This window comes from Orycteropus afer, unplaced genomic scaffold (assembly GCF_000298275.1).
Source record: "Orycteropus afer afer isolate SDZICR_OR568_19922 unplaced genomic scaffold, OryAfe1.0 scaffold00015, whole genome shotgun sequence".
Classification (NCBI taxonomy): Eukaryota; Metazoa; Chordata; class Mammalia; order Tubulidentata; family Orycteropodidae; genus Orycteropus; species Orycteropus afer.
Window position 1 is genome coordinate 15081306 of NW_006921602.1, and position 21918 is coordinate 15103223.

General features: G+C 35.9%; 1 protein-coding gene across 1 annotated transcript in view; it reads left to right on the forward strand.

Annotated features, from left to right (window-relative positions):
• VPS13C (vacuolar protein sorting 13 homolog C) overlaps nt 1-21918 on the forward strand; it is a 252418-nt gene that overhangs the window by 121248 nt on the left and 109252 nt on the right. Inside the window, exons 36-45 of the mRNA XM_007958262.2 lie at nt 4771-4918; nt 9412-9538; nt 11645-11778; nt 13456-13612; nt 15331-15410; nt 16096-16155; nt 16852-17014; nt 18846-18962; nt 20661-20764; nt 21188-21355. Coding sequence (XP_007956453.1) covers nt 4771-4918; nt 9412-9538; nt 11645-11778; nt 13456-13612; nt 15331-15410; nt 16096-16155; nt 16852-17014; nt 18846-18962; nt 20661-20764; nt 21188-21355 — 1258 coding nt within the window. The remainder of the gene's footprint in view (nt 1-4770; nt 4919-9411; nt 9539-11644; nt 11779-13455; nt 13613-15330; nt 15411-16095; nt 16156-16851; nt 17015-18845; nt 18963-20660; nt 20765-21187; nt 21356-21918) is intronic.

The window sequence follows — 21918 nt, forward strand, 5'->3', positions numbered from 1 at the left end:
TGTAAATGGTATTGATTTCCTTATTTCTTTTTCAGCAATCTCTTTGCTGGTGTAGAGGAATCCAACTGATTTTTGGATGTTGATCTTGTATCCTACCACTATGCTAAATGTCTCAATTAATATCAGGAGATTTTTGACTGAGTTTCTTGGGTTTTCTAGTATAGGATGATATCACCAGCAAATAGGGATAGTTTGACTTCTTCCTTATCAATTTGGATGCCTTTGATTTCCCTTTCTTACCTTATTGCCCTGGATAGGACTTCTAATACGTGTTGAATAGCAGTCCTGATAGAGGACATCCTAGTCTGGTTCCTGTTCCCGAGGGGAATGGTTTCATTCTCTCTCTATTGAGAATAATGTTGGCTGTAGGTTTTGCATAGATGCCCTTTATTATGTTAAGGAATGTCCCTTCTATTCCTATTTTGCTGAGAGTTTTGATCAGAAATGGGTGTTGGATTTTATCAAATGCCTTTTCTGCATTGATTTATATGATCATGTGGTTCTTTTCCTTTGTTTTATTTATGTGGTAGATGATGCTGATTGTTTTTCTAATGTTGAACCATCTTTGCATATCTGATATGAACCCCACTTGGTCATAATGAATTATTTTCTTGATATATTGTTGGAGTCTGTTGGCTAGGATTTTGTTGAAGATTTTTGCATGTATATTCATGGGGGATATAGGTCTGTAGTTTTCCTTTTGAGTGATGTCTTTGCCTGGTTTTGGTATGAAGGTTATGCTTGCCTCATAAAATAAACTTGGGAGGATTCCATTGTTTTGTATGTTCTAGAATAGTTTGAGTAGGATCAGTATCAGTTCTTTGAATATTTGGTAGAATTCTCCAGTGAAATCGTCAGAGACAGGACATTTTTTTTTTGTTATTTTTTTAATGACCTGTTCAATTTCTTCTTTTATTATGGATTTGTTCAACTTTTCCACATCAGTCTGTGTTAGTTTCGGTAAGTGGTGTTTTTCTAGAAATCTGTCCATTTCTTCCAGATTTTCAAATTTCTTGGAGTATAGTTCTTTGTAGTATCCTGATATTATCTGTTTTATTTCAGTTGGTTCTGTTGTGATGTTGCCCATTTCGTTTCATATTCATTGTTCTGGTTACCTGGTGCCGCTCTGATAAGACTATACCACAAATGAGACGGCTTGAACAAACAGGAGTTTACTCTTAAAATTTGGAGGCTTTAAGTCCAAGATCAAAGTGCCAGGCTCTAGGGCCTGGGTAAGAGCCCTTCAACCTTGAGGTTCAGCTCTGCCTCCTGCTCCCAGCCCACTGAAGCTAGAGGCATCTCTTCAGCAGACATATAAAGTTTCCTTATAATGTTAGTGATTAGTTTTTCCATATCCTTAAAGAATGTTAATGTGATCTGGATTGGGATTGCATTGAATGTATAGATAGCTGCTGGCTGCTGAGACTGATAAACCCAAGGTTGACAAGTAAAAAGACACAGTCCTGATGTTACCAAACAACACAGCAGGCCATTAATTTAAGTCTGTTGTAAGTCCCAATGTCAGCAGAACATGGCAGGCTGCTGAAGACCGATACAGCTATATGCAGGGTTAAAACATGCCATAAGCTGGAGACCATTCCCAAAGTTGCTTCTTTTATACAGGAAGCAGACCAGATATCTAAAGGTAGATACTCAGCTGCTCACAGTAGATTCTGCCATGGAGTTGATTACCAGTCTCATCATGGGAAATACTACATCCAACTGCCCAGCCACTCAACAAGGCCCAGTCAGGTTGACACACAAACTTGACCACCACAATTCCACCCCTTTTCAACTTGGCACCTGTACAGATCTTCAGTGGGTGGTATCTGTACAGATCTCTTCACTGGGTGACTTCAGTCCCCTCGTTCCTCAGTGGCGATCTCACCCCCTTGGCCTGGTGGGCCCCGTTTCTCTCCTTCTTGGGCATGGCGGCCCTGCCCCCTCACTCTTAGGCAGCGGCTGTGACTCCATCCCACTAGCTCACATGAACGAGTGGCCCCATACTCCAGAACCCAGTAGGTGAAGGTCTGGCCCTTTGAAACCTGGGGGGCTGTGGTGGTTCCACCCCCAAAGGCCATGGTCTACCCTTGAGGCTGAGGCAGCTCTGCTTCCCGTTTCCTTGGTCCCTCTTCTTCTGCCAATTAATGCCGAAGGCAGCCCACTCCGCCGGAAATCTAACTGCCCCAAAAGCACTCAGCTTTCTCACTCTGTGGGCCAGCCAACCTACTACTCCACCTCATGTAGGTCTCTTCTACCAATTAACACCTGAAGGCAACCCTCTCTGTCAGGAAGCTGTCTACCCGGTGGTACCCGGCTTTTTCTTTCATGGGCTGGTAAGCCTGTTGCTGTTTAATGCCAGTCTCTGGGCTCTGCTACTGCTGTCTCTCATGCCGGTCTCTTGGCTCTGCTCCTGCTATCTCTCATGCCATATGCTGGGGTCTTTCTGCCAGGGTCTCGGGTCAAAGATGCACTCCACTCGTTTCCACATTTTAGATGTGTATCAGAACAGTATCCCACTCTCTCGGTACCATATTCTGTTCTGGTTACCTAGTGGCGCTCTGACAAGAGTATACCACAAATGGGATAGCCTTAACAAACAGGAGTTTATTCTTACAATTTGGAGGCTTTAAGTCCAAGTTAAAGTGCCAGGCTCTAGGGGCTGTGTGAAAGCCCCTCGAGCTTTGGCTTCAGCTCTGCCTCTTGCTCCCGGCCACTGAAGCTAGAGGCTCTCTTCACTCGGGCAGCTACTGGCTACTGAGGCTAAGAAGCCAAAGGTCAACAAATAAAATGGCACACTTCCGATGTTACCAAACCACATGACAGGCCATTATTTTAAGCCCATTGAAAGTCCCAAGGTTGGCAGAGCATGGTAGGTTGCTGAACAATGACAAGGCTACATGCAGGGTCCAAGCATGCCATAAGCTAGAGACTATCCTCAGGGCTTCTCCTTATATACAGGAAGCAGACCACATCCCAAAGGCAGCTACTCAGCTGTTTGTGGTAGATCCCACCATGGAGTTGATTGCCAGTGTTTTCAAAACTGAATTGATAATTCAGTTAATCTATAATCTACTAGCAGGAAAAGGTTAAAACAAGAAACATACAAAACCCATTAGGAAAACTTCTTTAAATAGTAGATAAGTGACAAACTGAATGTATTTTAAAAAGAAATTCATTTTCTTAAAGAAATAGGAGGAATCATTAAATACAGCTGTTCATGGAATGATATGTATATGGGCACAGAGATTAAAGAGAAAACAGCAAAGTACAACAATTAATATTTTCAACTGCCCCACCACTCAACCAGGCCTAGCCAAGTTGACATACAAATTTAACTACCACATTCATGTTATTTGAATTCTCTCCCGCTTTTCCTTTGTTAAATTTGTCACTGGTTTGTCAATTTTATTAATCTTTTCAAAAAACCAACTTCTAGTCTTGTTGATTTTTTTCTATTGTTTTTCTGTAACAGTTTATTTTTTAAATCAACTTTTTATTTGAAAAATTTCAAACTTATACAAAAGGTACAAGTACCATGAACACACCTATACATCCTTTACCTACATTTACTATTGTTTTATAACTCTGTGTATATACATTTTATTTAAAACACTTTTTGCTAAATCAATGAGAGTAGAGAGTAGACTTTTTACCTCTGTATACTTTAGTGTATGTCTCTGAGAACAAGGACATTCTCTTACATAACCACAATATAATCACCAAATTCTGGAAATTTAACATTCATAGACTACTGTTGGGAGCTCTGGTAGTGTAGTGCCTAAGGCACTTGACTGCTAATCAGAAGACTGGTGGTTCAAACCCACCAGCCACTCCTCAGAAGGAAGATGGAGAAATCTACTTCTGTAGTGATACTGCCTCGGAAACCTAAGGAGCGGTCGCTATGAGTCAGGTCCAACTCAATGGCATATAACAACAACAACAACAAAGAATACTGTTATCTAATGTACAGTCCATATTCAAACATACCACTTGTCCCAATAAGTTATCTTGGGAAATTTTTAGTAATTTTTCTCCCTGATCCAGGATTGCGTATGGTATTTAATAGTATCTTGGTAGTACTGAGGGGAATTTCTGTACTGATAGATACTTACATTGAAATAGTTCTTCAGTTTTCCTTTGTCTTTCCTTGTCAAGACAGTTAAGAAGAGTACATATTGAGTCTCTGAATTTGATTTGTCTGAGCATTTCCTGATGATCTGATTCAGACTATAAATTTTTGCATGTATCGTCATTGCTGACCCCAGATGGCACATGAGGTCAGTTTGTGCACAGTCATTCTAAAATAATTTTTTAACCTATTTCAGGGGATTTAATTTCCAGACTCAAGACATAATTATTATAACATTATCTAGAAAAAAATCCAGGAGAAGAGCTTTTGAAAATATTAACTGTTGTACTTTGCTGTTTTCTCTTTAATCTCTGTGCCCATACACATATCATTCCATGAACAGCTGTATTTAATGATTCCTCCTATTTCTTTAAGAAAATGAATTTCTTTTTAAAATATATTCAGTTTGTCACTTACCTACTATTTAAAGAAGTTTTCCTAATGGGTTTTGTATGTTTCTTGTTTTAACGTATGCCTGCTAGTAGATTATAGATTAATTGAATTATCAATTCAGTTTTGAAAACACTCAACACAGTTTAAATCTGTATTTAGAGCATCAGCTTTTGACTTTGTGTATTTTTATGATATATTGGATTTTTTCCTATGTATGCTTATGTATCCTTTGTATCTTTTATTAGGACAGTGATCCAACCAGGCATCTCCCATCCTGATATTCAGCTGTTATACCCAATTAACTTGGACTTTTCTGTAAATCGGAATCTAGCTTCATCTTGGTACCACAAGGTGCCTGTTGTAGAAATTAAAGGACATCTTGATTCAATGAATGTAAGTATATGTGTGAAAAAAAACTATGTTACTGAAATGTTAGACTATGAAGACTTTCTTACTATAAATTTAAATAAAATGTAGGGCTTTTGTAACTGAATACTATCGTAAGAAAAGTTTCAGTGAAATAGATTTTTATGATTTTAATTAGAATTTATAATCTTCACTTAAGTATAACTTAACTTTTAAGTTATATAAAACTTTATTATGCTATAAGAACATAGCAGAAATCTGTATATAAATGCTTCTTAGTATATTATCCACCACTTGTCTGTCAGTTTGTCATACTGTGGTGGCTTGTGTGATGCTGTGGTGCTAGAAGCTATGACACTGGTATTACAAATACCAGCAGTGTCACCCATGATAGATAGGTTTCAGCAGAGCTTCCAGACTAAGAAAAATTAGGAAGAAGGACCTGGCAATATACTTCTAAATATAATTGGCCGTGAAAACCTTATGAATAGCAGTGAAACATTATAGTGATATAAGATGAGCCCCTCAGGTTGGAAAGCACTCAGAATATGAGTAGGGAAGAGTGGCTTTCTCAAAGTAGAGTCAACTTCAGTGACATGGATGGAGTAAAACCTGCAGGACCTTCCCAGCTCAAAATGAGAAGAAACAAGCTGCATAGATTAATAGTAAGAACATGAAGTGTACTAAGTATGAATCTAGGAAAATTGGAAGTTGTCAAAAATGAAATGCAATGCTTGAAGACTGATATCCTATGAGCTGAAATGGACTGGTTGGCCATTATGATTCAGATAATCATATGGTCCACTATCCTGGGAATGACAAATTGAAGAGGAATGGCCATACTCATCATCATCAAAAAGAACATTTCAAGATCTGATTTGAAATACAGTGCTGTCAGTGATGGGATAGTATCCATATGCCTACAAGGAAGAACATGAATATGACTATTACTCATATTTATGCACCAACTGCTAATGTCAAACATGAAGAAATTGAAAATTTTTACCAAATCTGCAGTCTGATATTGATCAAACAAGCAATCAAAATGCATTAATAATTATAGATGATTGGAATGCAGAAATTGGAAATAAAGAGGAATCAGTAGTTGGAAAATAGGGCCTTGGTGATAGAAGTAACACTATAGGTCACATGATTGAGTTTTGCAAGAACAACAACTTATTCAATAGAAATGTCTTTTTTTCAACAATATAAATAGCGATTGTACATGTGGTCCTCACCAGCTGGAATACACAGTAATCAAATCTACTATGTCTCTGGAAAGAGGTGATGGAGAAGCTAAATATCATCACTCAGCACAAGGTCAGGGACTGAGTGTGAAATAGACCATCAGTTGCTCATCTACAAGTTAAAATTATATCAATTATATAATTATATCAGTTAGATCAAAATGGATATCAGAAGAGACTCTGAAACTTCCTCTTGAATGTAGAGTAGCTAAATTAAAAGAAGAAATGATGAAGTAAAAATAATGGAACAGAAATTTCACAGAGCAGCTTGAGAAGACAAAGATTATAATGAAATATGCAAAGATGAGGGTTAGAAAACCAAAATGGAAGAATACACTCAAGATCTCTCAAGCTGAAAGAACAGAAGAAAGAATTCAAGCCTTGAGTTTTCAGTTCTATGGGCAAAATATTGAATGATTCAGGAAGCATCAAAAAAGATGAAAGGAATACACAGAATCACTGTAGCGAAAAGAATTTGCTGATGTTGAACTACTTCAGGAGGTGGCATATGATCAAGAGCCAATGATACTGAAGGAAGAAGACCAAGCTGCAGTGAAGGCACTGGCAAAAAAAACAAAGCTCTGCGAATTGACAGAATACCAATTGAGATGTTTCAACAAATGGATGTGGCACTGGAGGCTCTTTCTTATTTATGCCAAGAAATTTGGAAGACAGCAACCTGGCCGACTGACTGAATGAGATCATATTTATGTCCATTCCAAGGAAAAGTGATCCAATGGAATTTGGATGCAGAGATTATCTAACAATATCATATGCAGGTAAAATTTTGCTGAAGATAATTCAAAAAATGGTTGCAGCAGTACATGTATAGGGAACTGTTAGAAATTCAAGCTGGATTCAGAAGAGGATGTGGAATGAGGGATATCAGTGCTGATATCAGATGGATCTTGGTTGAAAGCTAAGAATACTACTAGAAAGATGTTTGTTGTTTAGCTGTGTTTTATTGACTGTGCAAAGGCAATTGGTTGTGTGGAACATAACAAATTTTGAATAACGTTGTGAAGAATGAAAATTCCAGAACACTTAATTATGGTTATGTGGCACCTGTACATAGATCAGAAGGCAATTGTTTGAACAGAACAAGGGGATACTGCATAGTTTGAAATCTGGAAAGGTATGCGTCAGGGTCGAATCCTTTTACCACACTTACTCAATCTGTGAGCTCTGGTGGCATTTGGCTCCTTACTAAAAGGTCAGCCGTTCAAATCCACCAGCTTCTCTGCTGGAGAAAGATGAGGCAGTCTGCTTCCATAAAGATTTACAGCTTTGGAAACACTATGAGGTAGTTCTATTCTGTCCTCTAGGGTCTCTATGAGTTGAACTGTTGGCACTGGGTTTCGTTGTCGGTATTCAGTCTGTGTGCTGAGCAATTCAGGAAGCTGGAGTATAAAAAGGCATTGGTGAGGATTCATTAATAACCTGTGATATGCAGATGACACAACCTTGCTTGCTGAAAGCGAAGAGGACTTGGTGCACTTACCGATGAAGATCAAAGACTAAGCCTTCAATATGTATTACACCTTAACATACAGAAAAGAAAAATTTCCACAATAAGCAACATCATGATAAACAGAGAAAAGATTGAAGTTGTCAAGGATTTCATTTTACTTGGATCCACAGTCAATGCCCATGGAAGCAGCAGTCAAAAATCAAACACTGTATTGTGTTGAGTAGATATGCTATAAGAGACCTCTTTAAAGTGTTAAAAAGCTGGGATGTAATTTTGAGAGCTAAGGTGTGCCTGACCCAAACCATGGTATTTTTTATCACCTCATATGTGTGCAAAAACTGGACAAAGAATAAGGAAGACTGAAGAAGAATTGATGCCTTTGAATTGTGGTGATGGTGAAGAGTACCATGGACTGCCAGAAGAATGAACAAATCTGTCCTGGAAGAAGTACAGCCAGAATGCTCCTTAGAAGCAAGGATGGTGAAAATCCATGTTACATACTTTGAATGTGTTACCAGGAAGGACCAGTCCCTGGAGAAGGACATTGTTCTTGGTAAAGAGGAGAGCCAGTGACATAGAGGAAGACCTTCAATGAGATGGATTGACACAGTGGCTGCAACAGTGGGCTTAAACATAACAATGATTGTAAAGGTGGCACAAGACTGGACAATGTTTTATTCTATTGTACACGAGATTGCTGTGGTAGTTAAAGTTGCATGTCAACTTGGTTCGGCCTGGCTGAGTGGCTGGACAGTTGGTGGTAGCTATTCCCCATGATGAGACTGGCAATCATCTCCATTATGGGATCTACCACAAGCAGCCCAGTAGCTGCTTTTGGTATGGGGTCTGCTTCCTGTATATAAGCAGCAGGTTTGGTAATGGTCTCTAGCTTTTGGCATGCTTGAACCCCGCATGTAGCTGTGTTGTTGTTCAGCAGCCTGCCATACTCTGCCAACCTTGGAACTTTCGATGGACTTGAATTAATGGCCTGCCATGTGGTTTGGTAACATCAGGACTGTGCCGTTTTATTTGTTGACCTTGGGCTTGTTAGCCTCAGCAGCCAGTAACTGCCTGAGTGAAGAGATACCTCTAGCTTCAGTGGGCCAGGAGCGAAAGGCTGAGCTGAAGCCCAAGGTTGAGGGACTTTCACCTAGCCCCGAGAGCCTGGCACTTCAAACTTGGACTTTTGGCCTCCCAAACTGTAAGAGAATAAACTCCTGTTTGTTAAGTCCATCCCATTTGTGGTATATTCCTGTCAGAGCCGCACTAGGTAACCAGGAAAGTAGCTATGAATTAGAATCTACTCGATGGCACCCAACAACAACAGGTATATAATATTATGTCTCATTCTTTATATTATATATACACTTAAATTTTTATGACTATCCAGATAATTATACCATTGAGGAAAATGCCTAATTTTTAAATTGAAGATAGCCTTTTAATTTCACGGAATTGCTATTTAAAATGGGGAATCTTGCATTTTCTGTATTTGTTACTTTCAAAAAAATATGATTAAGTTTCTTTAATCATAGTTAATTTCAGGAAGGATATTAACATTAAGTTGGTGGAGCTAATATTAATTAATAAATTATATATTTTAAAACAAATGTTTTCCTTTCTTTGAAAATAAAAAAAAATTTGTAAAATAATTGAGTAGGTAGTGATTATATAATTTTTTAGTTAATATTAGGACTATTTTGTCCTGAGTGTTTTTTTACTGGGAATTTGTTTTCTGTATTCACATTGTTTCACTTAAAAATGAAATACATTTGTTTTTTCTTTAACATAATATTTCACAGGTTAGTCTAAATCAAGAAGATCTTAATCTTTTATTTAAAATACTAGTGGAAAATCTGGGTGAAACTTCTGAAGACTTGGATAAAATGAAACCAAAAATACAAGAAACAGATGAGAGGCTGACAGTTGGTAAGGAAAACACAATAGAAGACAATAAAGAATATATATCTATATTAATATATATGTGTATATATATATATAAGTAATGTTGTTGTTGTTGTTGTTATGTGCCGTCGAGTTGGCCCCGCGGTCCTTGGGTTTCCAAGGCAATATCACTACGGAAGTAGGATTGCCCAACCTTCCTTCCGAGGAGTGGCTGGTGGGTTTGAACCGCCAGCCTTCTGGTTAGCAGTCAAACGCCTTAGGCACTAGGCTACCAGAGCTCCCAGTATAAGTAATAGTGTATATATATGTAGCCACATATATACATGTGTGTGTGTATGCGCACACACGCGCATGCACACACACATACACACATACGTATTTTGTTGTTTGTTGTTAAGTGCCGTTGAGTCAGACCCGACTCATAGAGACCCCTCCTTGGGTTTCCGAGGCCATATCACTGTGGAAGTAGATTGTCCAACCTTCCTTCTGAGGAGTGGCTGGTGGGTTTGAACTGCCAGCCTTCTGGTTAGTAGTAGTCAAGTGCATTAGGCACTATGCTACCAGAGCTCCCATACATATATATGTGTGTGTGTGTGTGTGTGTGTGTGTATATATATAAAATCTTATACACGATATATATATATATGGTAGTGCTATGGTTAAAGCATTGCGCTGCTAACCAAAATGATGGCACGTGCTTTGTGAGAAAAAGATCAGGAAGTCTGCTACCCTAAAGTTTTACAGCCTTGGAAACTTTATGGGACAGTTCTGCTCTGTCCTGTATGGTTGTTAGGAGTTGGAATGTACTTGATGACAGTGTTTTTTTTTAAAATAATAAGTATGTGTGTGTGTATATGTATAGATACACACACACACACACATACATACATATATATGTATGTTATGACCAGAAAGACAAGATCCTAATAAATAAAGCCATAGTTGGAGATGAACGATCTTTTTTATAGTTAAGCAGTCAGTTTCAGACTTTGTTCTAATTTGCGTGAATTGGGAAGAGGCTCTAAAGAAAGTTTTCAAATCAGTGATTGAGTTTTAGAATAGTTACTGGATTTATATATGTATATATATGTATATGTATGTATGTGTATATAAACTGTTTTGATTTGTTACTAGGCGATGGAAGCATCCTTGATCTGATTTTATTAAGACTTAAGTATCTCTAAGAGATGACAATGGCTGATAAATTATTCTCTCAAAGATACTGAAAAAAATATTTTGAAATAAAAGTGCTAACAGAATTGAAATTATTAGTTGCAATGGCTCTCTGAACTTGAAGACAAAGTAATTTCCTCACGTATTTTTAAACGGTGTGTGTATACATCTCTCCATACATACACACACACATTTTTTCCATATAAATGATAGCATTATATATATATCATATATACATATGATACATACACACATACATATATGTTTATGCATTTTGCTTTATCTTTTTAAAATAACATATATGTTGATGTTTATCCCATATCTGTATGCATAGATCTACCTCATTCTTTGTAATGGCTGTCTGATACCAAATTCTGTTGAAGTGTCATAATTTATTTAATAGATTCCTATTTCTGGACATTTGAGATCATTTCCAGGCTGTCACTACTGTTACAAACTGTGTTGTATTAAATACCCTTATACGTAGGATAAATGCCAGGACTGCTGGATTAAACAGCATCTACAATGAAAAATTTGATCTTAACATTTGATGTCTAAAAAACCTATATAAATTTTAGGCTCACCTATTTCTTATTCTAAACGTTTTCTAACATTGTACACGCATTACCTGATTTTTTGTTACTTTTGCCAATTTGCTAAGTGGAAAATGGTATTTCCTATATTTTTTTGTCATTAAAAAAACTTATTCTATGTCTATCAACATTTATTCACTTAATATCCTAGATGTGAACTGCTTATTTTGTTTGTTTGTGTTTTGAACACATATCTTTATTCTATCTAACCTTTAATTTTCTAAGGACTGGAGGTATGCCATACTGGTTTGTGAATTTTCAGTGCCTGCACCAAGCACTGAATGCTCTCATATAAGTCCTCAATAAATGTTCATGGAAGAAATGTGTAAATAGGAATGAATTAATCTCTTTTAAACATCTTTAGGTGAAATTAAAGATCTTGAAATCTCTACAATACAACTAAATGCACATGCTTCACAAGATACTTTAACAGCTGGAGTGGAAGAAATTAGATCTGTAGACATCATTACTATGCTGCTGAATTTTGAAATCAGAGAGGTGTGTAATTTTCATCTGTTTTTGTAAAATGAAATGAATATATAATGGATACTTGGAAGTACTCGCCTCTACTAAAATAAATTTGTGGGTTATTGATACGGATAAAAATTTTGCATAGACTAATTACATATAGAGTGATGTTTAAAAATTTCTATTAAAGGTGAGTTATATTTGGAAAATATACTATTTCATAGAAAATGTGGTAGCATGCTCTGTAACATGCTTTTGAATGATTTTAGGGCAGTCAAAATATCATGTGCTTTGGATTTCGTATCAAATAGGTAGAAAATGAAGCAGAGACAAAAGAAATTCTTTGCAAATTGTAGAAATCATTAATAGAATAGAAAACCATAGTATGTCTATATTTTTTTTTTTCCAATTATCAGTATATGCTTTCTATCTGAAGTCTCTTGAGGACAGGTGAATTTTTTACTCATACATTTGACAAATATTCATTGTATGTACTATGTGCTAAGTATATAAAAATGAAGGGAACAGACTCGGAACTCAAATAAGAAAACAAACACTTAAAGTTTTTGTAACTGCACTCATGAAAATGTACCCCGGTGCTTTTGGAGGGTATGTTAGTGTTGGGAGGGAGGCCAGCTAAGCAACCTGAGAGGAATCAGGGCAGATTACTTGGAGTAAGTAACATTTGAGTTGAGTTTTTACAGAAGAGTGAAGTATGATTGGTGAAAAAGGGATGACGAAAGGGGCTGGGACAGGGTAGAAAGAGGACTAGACATATAAAGGTGAGACTATGTAAGAAATAATAAGGGGATGGATACAGTGACTTATAAGAGCTTCCTCCAAAACCCTTCCCCATTAAATACCTGTATAGAGGTTATGGTCTTTTTCCTAGTTAAAAATAATAAAAGTTTTAAACAAAAGGATTCTACTTTTAAAACCTCTACTATTTTACTGATTATTATCAGAGTTACTGTAGATTTTAAGCCTTGATAATTGAAACGTTAAAATATTCTATTAATAAATACACTTCCTTAACATACGTACATATAAACCTGTAAGTCCTTTCTAATATCATCTGTAATATATTATGCCAGTTCCCGCCCCTTAGGAGAGTGATTAGGAGATGAGTGGAATAATTTTGCCCTACTGGAGGGATATTTGGCATATCTGGAGATATTTTCATCAACCTAGGTGTGTGTGGGGGGTACCATTGGAATCTAGTGGGCAGAAGTAGGGATGCTGCTAAACATTCTGCAATACAGAGAACAGCCCCGTGCTGCAAAGAATGACAGAGCCCAAAATGTCAGTAGTGCCACAATTGAGAAATCTTGCCTTAGGAGTAGTATTAAAATTGGCTCTTGGTCTCACAGACCTTTAGGCAGAAGATCATCCATCAGACAAGAAGTCTTGCAAGCTAGGCCTAACTGCCTTTTTTTTTTTTTTTTAAAGAAAAAAAAAAAAAAATCTTTACCTTTTAAAACTACTAGACTGGATTAGCAGTGCTTTAGAAATCTAAAGAAGTAAGTGCCAAGGTAAATAATGTTAGACTACATTTGCAAACACAAATAGAAGTATGTAAACATCTTTCCACTGTGTGAGTTTTTATTGTATCTCTGGATGGTTATTAAAATGTTGATTTATCTTCAAGTGTAGTAGTGAAATAATGGTAATTAGTGAAATTTGTGTTAATATTGGTTCTTTTTCTAGGTCATGGTTACTTTGATGAAAAAAGGAGAAAAGAAAGGAAAGCCTGTACATGAACTAAATGTGCTGCAGCTTGGAATGGAAGCTAGAGTTAAAACCTATGACACGACTGCTAAAGCTTTTCTGAAAAAAATTACTATGCGATGCTTTGATTTCACTGGTAAGTATATGATATATGCTATGTAAATTACTCTAGTAAGTAGGGGCTCCTGACCTTTTTATCAACATGAAGTGTATTTAAAAGTGTTACCATAATAATTTAGTTACATTAAATTTAGTATTCTGATAAAAAGAAATTTGATGTTTTAAAACACTATCTTACATAGTTACTTAACATAGCAACAACAATGCAACGCACTACCCTCAAGTCGATTCTGACTCATAGTGACCCCTCCTTGGGTTTTTGAGGCGGCATCACTTCGGAATAGATTGCCCAGCCTTCCTTCCGAGGAGTGGCTGGTGGGTTTGAACCGCCAGCTTCTGGTTAGCAGTCAAGTGCCTTAGGCACTATGCCACCAGAGCTCCCGGTTACTTAACATAAAATAAGAATATATTTAAAACATCTGTTTAACATGAAGTAAAGTGTCTAAAAAATGACGCATCTGTCTTCAATGTCTATACATAACACTTCAGTACTTATTAAAAAAATCAACAATTTATTTTTAACTGTGCTGTGAGAACTGACATATTAGGCAATCAGAATCCAGGTAGAACACTCAGGTACAGAGCCCAGGGACACCTTTTAAAAAGATGAGTTAATTTACTAGGAAGTATAACTTTGTATTTGCCTTTTATTTATTTTTAAATTACATGTTTTGTTTTTGATTCATGAATATGTGCTTGTGAAAAATAAATTAAACAATGCATATGTGTATGCATTGTAGAGAAAAAGGTAGTCTCGTTGTTGTCCCCCAAAATAAATACTAAATTATTGTTTAGTAATTACTGTTGACCTTTTAAATCTACTTTCTAAATTATATCAAACCAATGTGTAAAATTGCTGTTTATGTTTAGAGGAGGTGTCGTAGCTTAGTGCCTAAGGCACTTGACTGCTAACCAGAAGGCTAGCGGTTCAAACCCATCAGCCACTCCTCGGAAGGAAGGTTGGGCAATCTACTTCAGTAGTGATAACTGCCCAGAAACTCGAGGAGGGGTCACTAGGAGTCGGGTCCGACTCCATGGCACATAACAGCAACAACATGTACGTTTAGAGTGTATAGGGACTCTTTGGGATACCTTTGGGTAAAGCAAATTATGTTGAGAATAATCCCTAGTTTATGTATTTTATAGCTTTTGTGGTTTGGGAGCTCTGGTGGCATAGCATCTAAGGCATTTGACTGCTAAGCAGAAGGCTGGCGGTTCAGACCCACCAGCCACTCCTTGGAAGAAAGATTGGGCAATCTGCTTCCGTAGTGATACTGCCTCGGAAACCTAAGGAGGGGTCGCTATGAGTCACATCCGACTCGACGGCAGTGAGTTTGGTTTTTGTTGTTGTTGTTTAATATGTTATGATTTGTTCAAATGAGTAATACCAGTAGTACTAAAAGTTACAACAGTATTAATTGGCTGGTGCTTTTGTTTTTCTGCAGTTAATTTTTTTCCCACCATAGGTTTATTGAGGTATAGCTAGTATATAGTAAAATTCATCCTTTTAAATGTATGGTTCTGTGAGTTTTGACAAATATGTTTGTGTAACTCAGCAACTCAGCAACCTGTTGGCTACTAGCTAAGTACTTCACCATGGCACCACCAGGGAGCCTTTTATGGATAACACCCCCTCCCCCATTGTCATATGTAATATTTGGCTTGTCCTATTTTAAAGCACATTTGAAATGTTGAAAAGATTTGATGGATCAACCCTGTCTTTTTCTCTTTTAGACTCTAAAGGAGAACCTCTGCACATTATTAACTCTTCTAATGTAACTGATGAACCCCTTCTGAAAATGTTATTGACAAAGGTACCTAGCTTCAATACTAGGATTTAAAAATATTGAAATATAAAGAGTTGGGTATATTCCTGTTGCTGTCAGGTGGGTTCCAATTCATAGCGACCCTATGAACTGCCGCGTAGAGTTTCCAGGCTGTAATCTTTACAGAAGCAGATTGCTACATCTTTCTCCCACAGAACCACTAGGGGGTTCAAACTCAGCAACCTTTTGGTTACCAGCTAAGTGCTCAACCATGGTACCACTAGGGAGCCTTTTATGTATAACAGTCCCCTCCCCAATTGTCATATTTAAATTTTTCCTCTATTTTTAAAATTCTAAAACTGTTGGACTATGTGGAATTATACAAGCATCCGGCAATCTTGGATTCCTTCATTAAACCTCTGAGTTACCCTTTGTTGTTGAATAAAAGGGAATAATACAAAATTCTGTTTTAATCCAAACCAAAATTTATTGTAAGCTAGATATACTAGTATTCCCTCCCCAATATGGGAAAGAATTTTAGTTTTTGCTTTTATAGAACATGAGAGATAAGCTTATGTCAGATCAATTTGTTTGGCAAGTTCTTCTTTGCCTTTAAGAAACATGTGATATTTATAGTTTTATAATAGCCTAGTCTGAGAAAAGAATATGTGTGTTTTCAATAGGTGAATTTTAGAGTTTGCAGCCCATTTATTTAATCCTCTATTGTTTGTAGGCAGACAGTGATGGACCAGAATTTAAAACCATTCATGACAATACCAAACAGAGAATGAAGGTAATCTTTGGTCATTCACTATAAGACTGTGTTGTGGTAATGATTAAATAAATCTATCTTCAGAGCCAGCTGTACTAGTGAGATTGCATTCTAAAATTAGAATAAGGGTGGCAATAAAAATAGATCTAATTTTGTAGTGGATATATGAGATAACGCAGTTGAAATAAGTTGAAAATTTTAAAAAATTACAAAAAATTGATTCAAATCCTAAAATATTAATTGTTTTCCAGAGATGAATTAATGATTACTTGTTGAGAACACAGATAATACATTTTTTAAGGGAACATTTTTCATGTTGGTCCACTGTGGTTATTAGGCCTAGTGTTGATGAAAGCATTAAAACATTGAATTACGTATTAGCTTCAAGATTAGAATAAGATTAAGAACAAGATGAAAGCATGGCTTAGTATAGACTAGTCCATTTACACTATGTAGTCTGCCTTGGAAACCTCTGAAATGTGCCTTAAGGCCTGAAAAATTTACCAAGTTCAGCTAGGGTCAGGCATAGAGTCATGTGTGGGGGGGCTGGACAGAGTGTTGGTTTATTGTCTATTAAGGATAAGCATGGTAATTATGAACTTTTTCTTTTTTGAAAAACTTTCAGTTGAGCTGTTCTTGTACTACTTGTGTATATTGAAGCTGAACCTAAAAACATTACCGTATCTAAAATCTGCCTCTCTAATTGTATTATCCTAGGTTTCATTTTCATCCTTAGACTTAGTACTTCATTTGGAAGCTTTACTGTCCTTAATGGATTTTTTATCATCTGCTGTTCCATCCTCTGAACCTTCCCCTTCTGAGAAGGAATCTGAGCTGAAACTACCTGTGGGGGAGTCCAGAAGTATTGCTCTAAAAGCCGGTATTAATTATTGAGTTGTAGTCTACTACTTTCTATCTGAACTTTAATAATCATGTAATAACTTTTATTTTCAAGCTAAGATGAGTATTATTATTACCTTGAAGTTACAGCTGCCCTGACAGATTAGGTTAGATTCAAAACAAAGCAAATTTTATCCCTGTAGAATTGCAGGGTGATTTAGTAGGGGAATTTAAAGACGTGTTGTTTAATATTGATCATGTATATATATTTGATTTCACCATTTAGCTTTTACATAAAATAAAAACCGTTATGTACTATGCATTCATATTACTTTGTAGCCATCAATCCAATGAAAGTGAAAAAGGAAGAGATTTAAATATGAATACAATCTTATATAGTAGCAAGGGCCCATTTCAGTCAGTCAAGAAAACTTTCTGGTACTCAACACTCTTGTTAAGTGCTTCCAGGAACATGGGAGGGATCTCAGGGAAGAGACAGACTCACTTTGTTTTCTAACCAAAACTATATTTAAATCTCACATAGATTTGGAGCACATATTCCTCAGACATATGACTTATGTTACGAAATATTGTATGGGAAATACCTTGAGTGAATAAAGAATATGTGCCTGCTTTTGTTATGCCAAATATAATTTTAATTATTTTTATTTTATATAAAGTGACTGATATGCATATCTAACATCTAATAATTTGGTTTTCAGACCATGACCAGTTTGAATTATGTTGATATTTCTGGCATCCTCAAAATGACTGATTACTGTTAAATCTGATGCAGGGGTCTGATTGATTGATTGATTGATTTTTAACAAGGGAACAGGGCAACCCTTTTGTTGTATACTAGAGTAAAAGAATTTTACCTTCTTTGTCTTTAATACACTGTTAGTATTAATAGCCTTAGAAATGCTGATGCTTTATATAACATAACCATATAGTACCTAACCAACAGGGTTGAATAAGTGAAAAACCAATGTTTAAACTCACAGTAAACTACAATTAATATTAATCTAAACAAACAGTCTCCCAGTTACGCTATACAATTGGTTTTTATGGTTTGATTATTCTACGTTATAGGTTAAGGGGAGGTGGGAAAAGAACCTGTCATCTTACTGGTGACTAAGGAATGATATCCCCCAGGCTTTTACAGTGCTATAGGAAAGGATTGGTTCCCTCAGGCAAGACAAATCTCTAGGAAAATGTGTCTGAAATTTATCAATTTGAACCTGGACTAAATTAGATTAAGGGAACCAATTCCACTGTGATTCGTATACCTACAAGCACACATATTATAAAATATTTATTTTTTGGTGTACTTAAATTTTTTTTTTTAACTTTAGCCCTTTATGTTGCTTTCTTATAGAATTTTTAAAAATAATTCTTTGTAGAGAAGTAGTAATATATAATATAGAGAAATTGGCTCTATGGTGACCAACACGTAGTATAAGTGCTGTAGTAAATGACATATTTTATTAACTATTCATTACTATTTCAGTTTTTGTAGATTATTATTCTTTAATTTGTGATATGAATAGAATTTCAGAATCAAAAATTGTGACTAACAGAATTCTTATGTAGAGGGTTTTCTTTCTTCTCAGAAAAAAAAAAATCACAGTAAAGTTTCCATCTAGTAAATTGTGCTTTCAGGATTCTATTTGGAGAGGGACGTGCTAGTTTTTGTCTGATTGGCATTTGAAAATTGATCAAAAATCCATATTAATTATATGCTATCTTAGTGGAGGCCTTTTTGGTTCTTCATAGTATATAGTGTACTTTATTTTAGTTAATTTGAGATTGTTTTATGTGTTATATCATCTTTGCACTTTGTTAATCATAAGGTTTCCATTACTTTTCAGTATCCAGCAACATTTCTCAAGGTGATGTGTTTGATTTAAAGGTCATAGCTGAATTAAATGCATTTAATATCTTTGTCTGTGATCAGAAGTGTAACATTGCAGATATTAGAATACAGGGTAAGTATTTTCACCTTGGTATAGCAATTTCTGTATCTTTGCATAGACATCAGGAAAAATGACTTTATATGTAGTGGATCTCCCATAAGAAATCTTTTTGTTTGCTTCCATTGAAGACCCTGCAGATTTTTCAAAGATGTGTTTTCTCATATTAGAAATAAATTTGTTATGATTCATAGTTGACATAAATCATTTTGTATTTGAAAAATTTTAGAATAAATATAAGGCATAATCTCTTATTTTTCTAGTTGCATTTTCAGAATAATATAATTTAAACTGAGCAGTGCATATCCTGGTGATATCTCACCGGATATAGAAAATGTTGTTATCCTTATTTTTCTGTGGGTTTGTGTGTGTGTGTGTATTTGAAGCATCAGGAAAAGAAGTTTCTAAAATAAATTTTGTAAGTTTCTCCATCATTAGCTTGAGATTAGAATGAGGCAGCTTTGTGTAATAATTCAAATTGTACCATGTATTCTGGAGCCAGTCTACTAAGGCTTGAGTCCTGGCTCTCTCATTTACTGGTTGACCTTGAGCAAATTAATGTACCTTTCTGTGCCTTAGTTCTCTCCGCTGTAAAATGGAGTTAATAATTATTATTCATGAGGTTATATTTAGGATGAAATAAGTTTACATGTATTAAATAAGTTCACATTTATTTAGAAAAGTGCCTTCTCCATAGTTAGTTTAAAAAGAGTTTTTAAAAAATGAGCTTTTTTCAACAAATATTACAAAGTGTCTCCTTTATGGGCAGTATGGTAATGGTTTGGGGTCTTTACTGGGTCTTAGGTACAGGCATTCTCTCTGTACTGAGGAGCAATTTTAGAAATCATTATGCCTTTAGAAATTATGAGAATGACAAATTTTTTTTGAGAGACATCTTACAAGACTGTTCTAATTACAGTTTGCTATAGAAATGAGAGTACTTATGGGTCAACTGATACTCATTATGCTTAGTTACTAGAGAAATACTTTGTAATATAATAAATGTGAGGTGACTTTAATAACAAACATTATATCTCTTTCTTGATGATCATTTCCAATCTTGGCAATGCACGAGATGTTTGTATTTGGAAAACTATTTAATTTTCTTTGAAGTTTGTGTTTTTAGTCATAAAGTTGACACAAATATTATGTATGGGATGCCTGTAGCACTTAAAGGTATTGCAATCGTTCTTAGGTATTGCATGTATAGAAGTTGATACTTTTAATATGTCTGTTGTTGTTGTTGTTGTTTGCCGTCTAGTCGGCCCCGACTCATAGTGACCCCTCCTTGGGTTTCCGAGGCAGTATCACTACGAAAGTAGGATTGCCCAACCTTCCTTCCAAGGAGTGGCTGGTGGGTTTGAACCGCCAGCCTTCTGGTTAGCAGTCAAGTGCCTTAGGCACTATGCTACCAGAGCTCCTTTTATATGTCTAGTAGTGAAAAATTTTTCTGAGCTCTGGTAGCATAGTGCCTAAGGCACTTGACTGCTAACCAGAAGACGGCAGTTCAAACCCACCAGCCACTCCTTGGAAGGAAGGTTGGGCAATCTACTTCAGTAGTGATATGGCCTTGGCAACCCAAGGAGGGGTTGCTATGAGTCGGGTCTGACTCGAAGGCACACAACAACAACAACAACATACTTTGGTAGCACTTATTGAACTTAAACACCACTTAGGTTGGGGAAAAGTTTGTAAATGTTATGTTTCCCATAGGAATGGATGCCTCTGTTTCTATGAAGTCAAAGCAGACTGATGTCTTTGCCAGACTGAAGGATATTGTAGTTACAAATGTTGATTTGCTGTCCATTCACAAAAAGGTGATTAAAAAGTTTTCGTTATGGAAATTTATTTTTTTTCTGTGGATTTGAGATGCTTTTATTTACTTGTTCAGTATACATTTACTGTTTGTGTTGAACACTTTGTTAGGAATTAAGATGAAAATGCTAATAGTCTGCTTTTGCATTGCATGTAGCCTAGGCCTCCTGATACACAATGATTTGTGAAAGTAATTTCTGGCCAGTTAAGTAATTGATATTTCCCATTGTTATTGTGTGTGTGTGTGTGGGGGGGGTGGAATAGGAATTAAGTTATTGGCAAGCAAAATATTTTTTAATAATTTGTTTAAGGTTGAATTTAAATGTTGCTTCTTCATAGATCAAGATTCTGTAATAAGAGAACATATTTATAATACAATGATACAGCTTCTTTGATATAATAACCAATTAATCCAATACTTCTAGGCTGTCTCTATTTTGGGAGATGAAGTCTTTAGATTCCAAATGACTTTCTACCCAGACACTACAGAGGGAGAGGCCTATGCTGATATGTCTAAAGTAGATGGCAAACTTAGTCTCAAAGTGGGTTGTATTCAAATTGTTTATGTTCATAAATTCTTCATGTCTCTTTTGGTAAGTTTATTTTTTTAAATGTTTTTATTTCTCATTGAGGCCTAAATGTCTCTGCCTATACATCTGAACCTATATCATCAAAATTGCTACTTTTAGGGCTGTGGGATAAATACCAAGTGCTGAATGAAATGTATCGTAGTTAAGAAAATCCTTTATAATGATGGATAAGCAAGTGAATTTTTAAAATTGTTCTGTACATGTAAGCTATATTTTAGAAAAAAATTCATAGTTTTATATTTAAAAGTACTTTCTGATACTTTAATTTAGAGCTTTCCGGTGTTACTTGTATGATGAAATAACTTTATGGATATGTAGTTAAGAGAGTTTTTTAAGAAGCTCAGCGGGTATTTAAAGGACTAATATAATAACTTACAGTTTTTTATTATAATTACGATCAGCAAAGCCATGGAAAATATTTTTTTTTTCAATTATTTCCATGTAAGCAAAAGGGTTTACATCTGCCTGTGCCTCTCCCCAGCAGGGCACACTGCTTTCAGCAGATGTGCTTATCAAAGCTTATAAGCAGTGGATCTCTACGTAAAACATCATGTTTTATTCTTCTG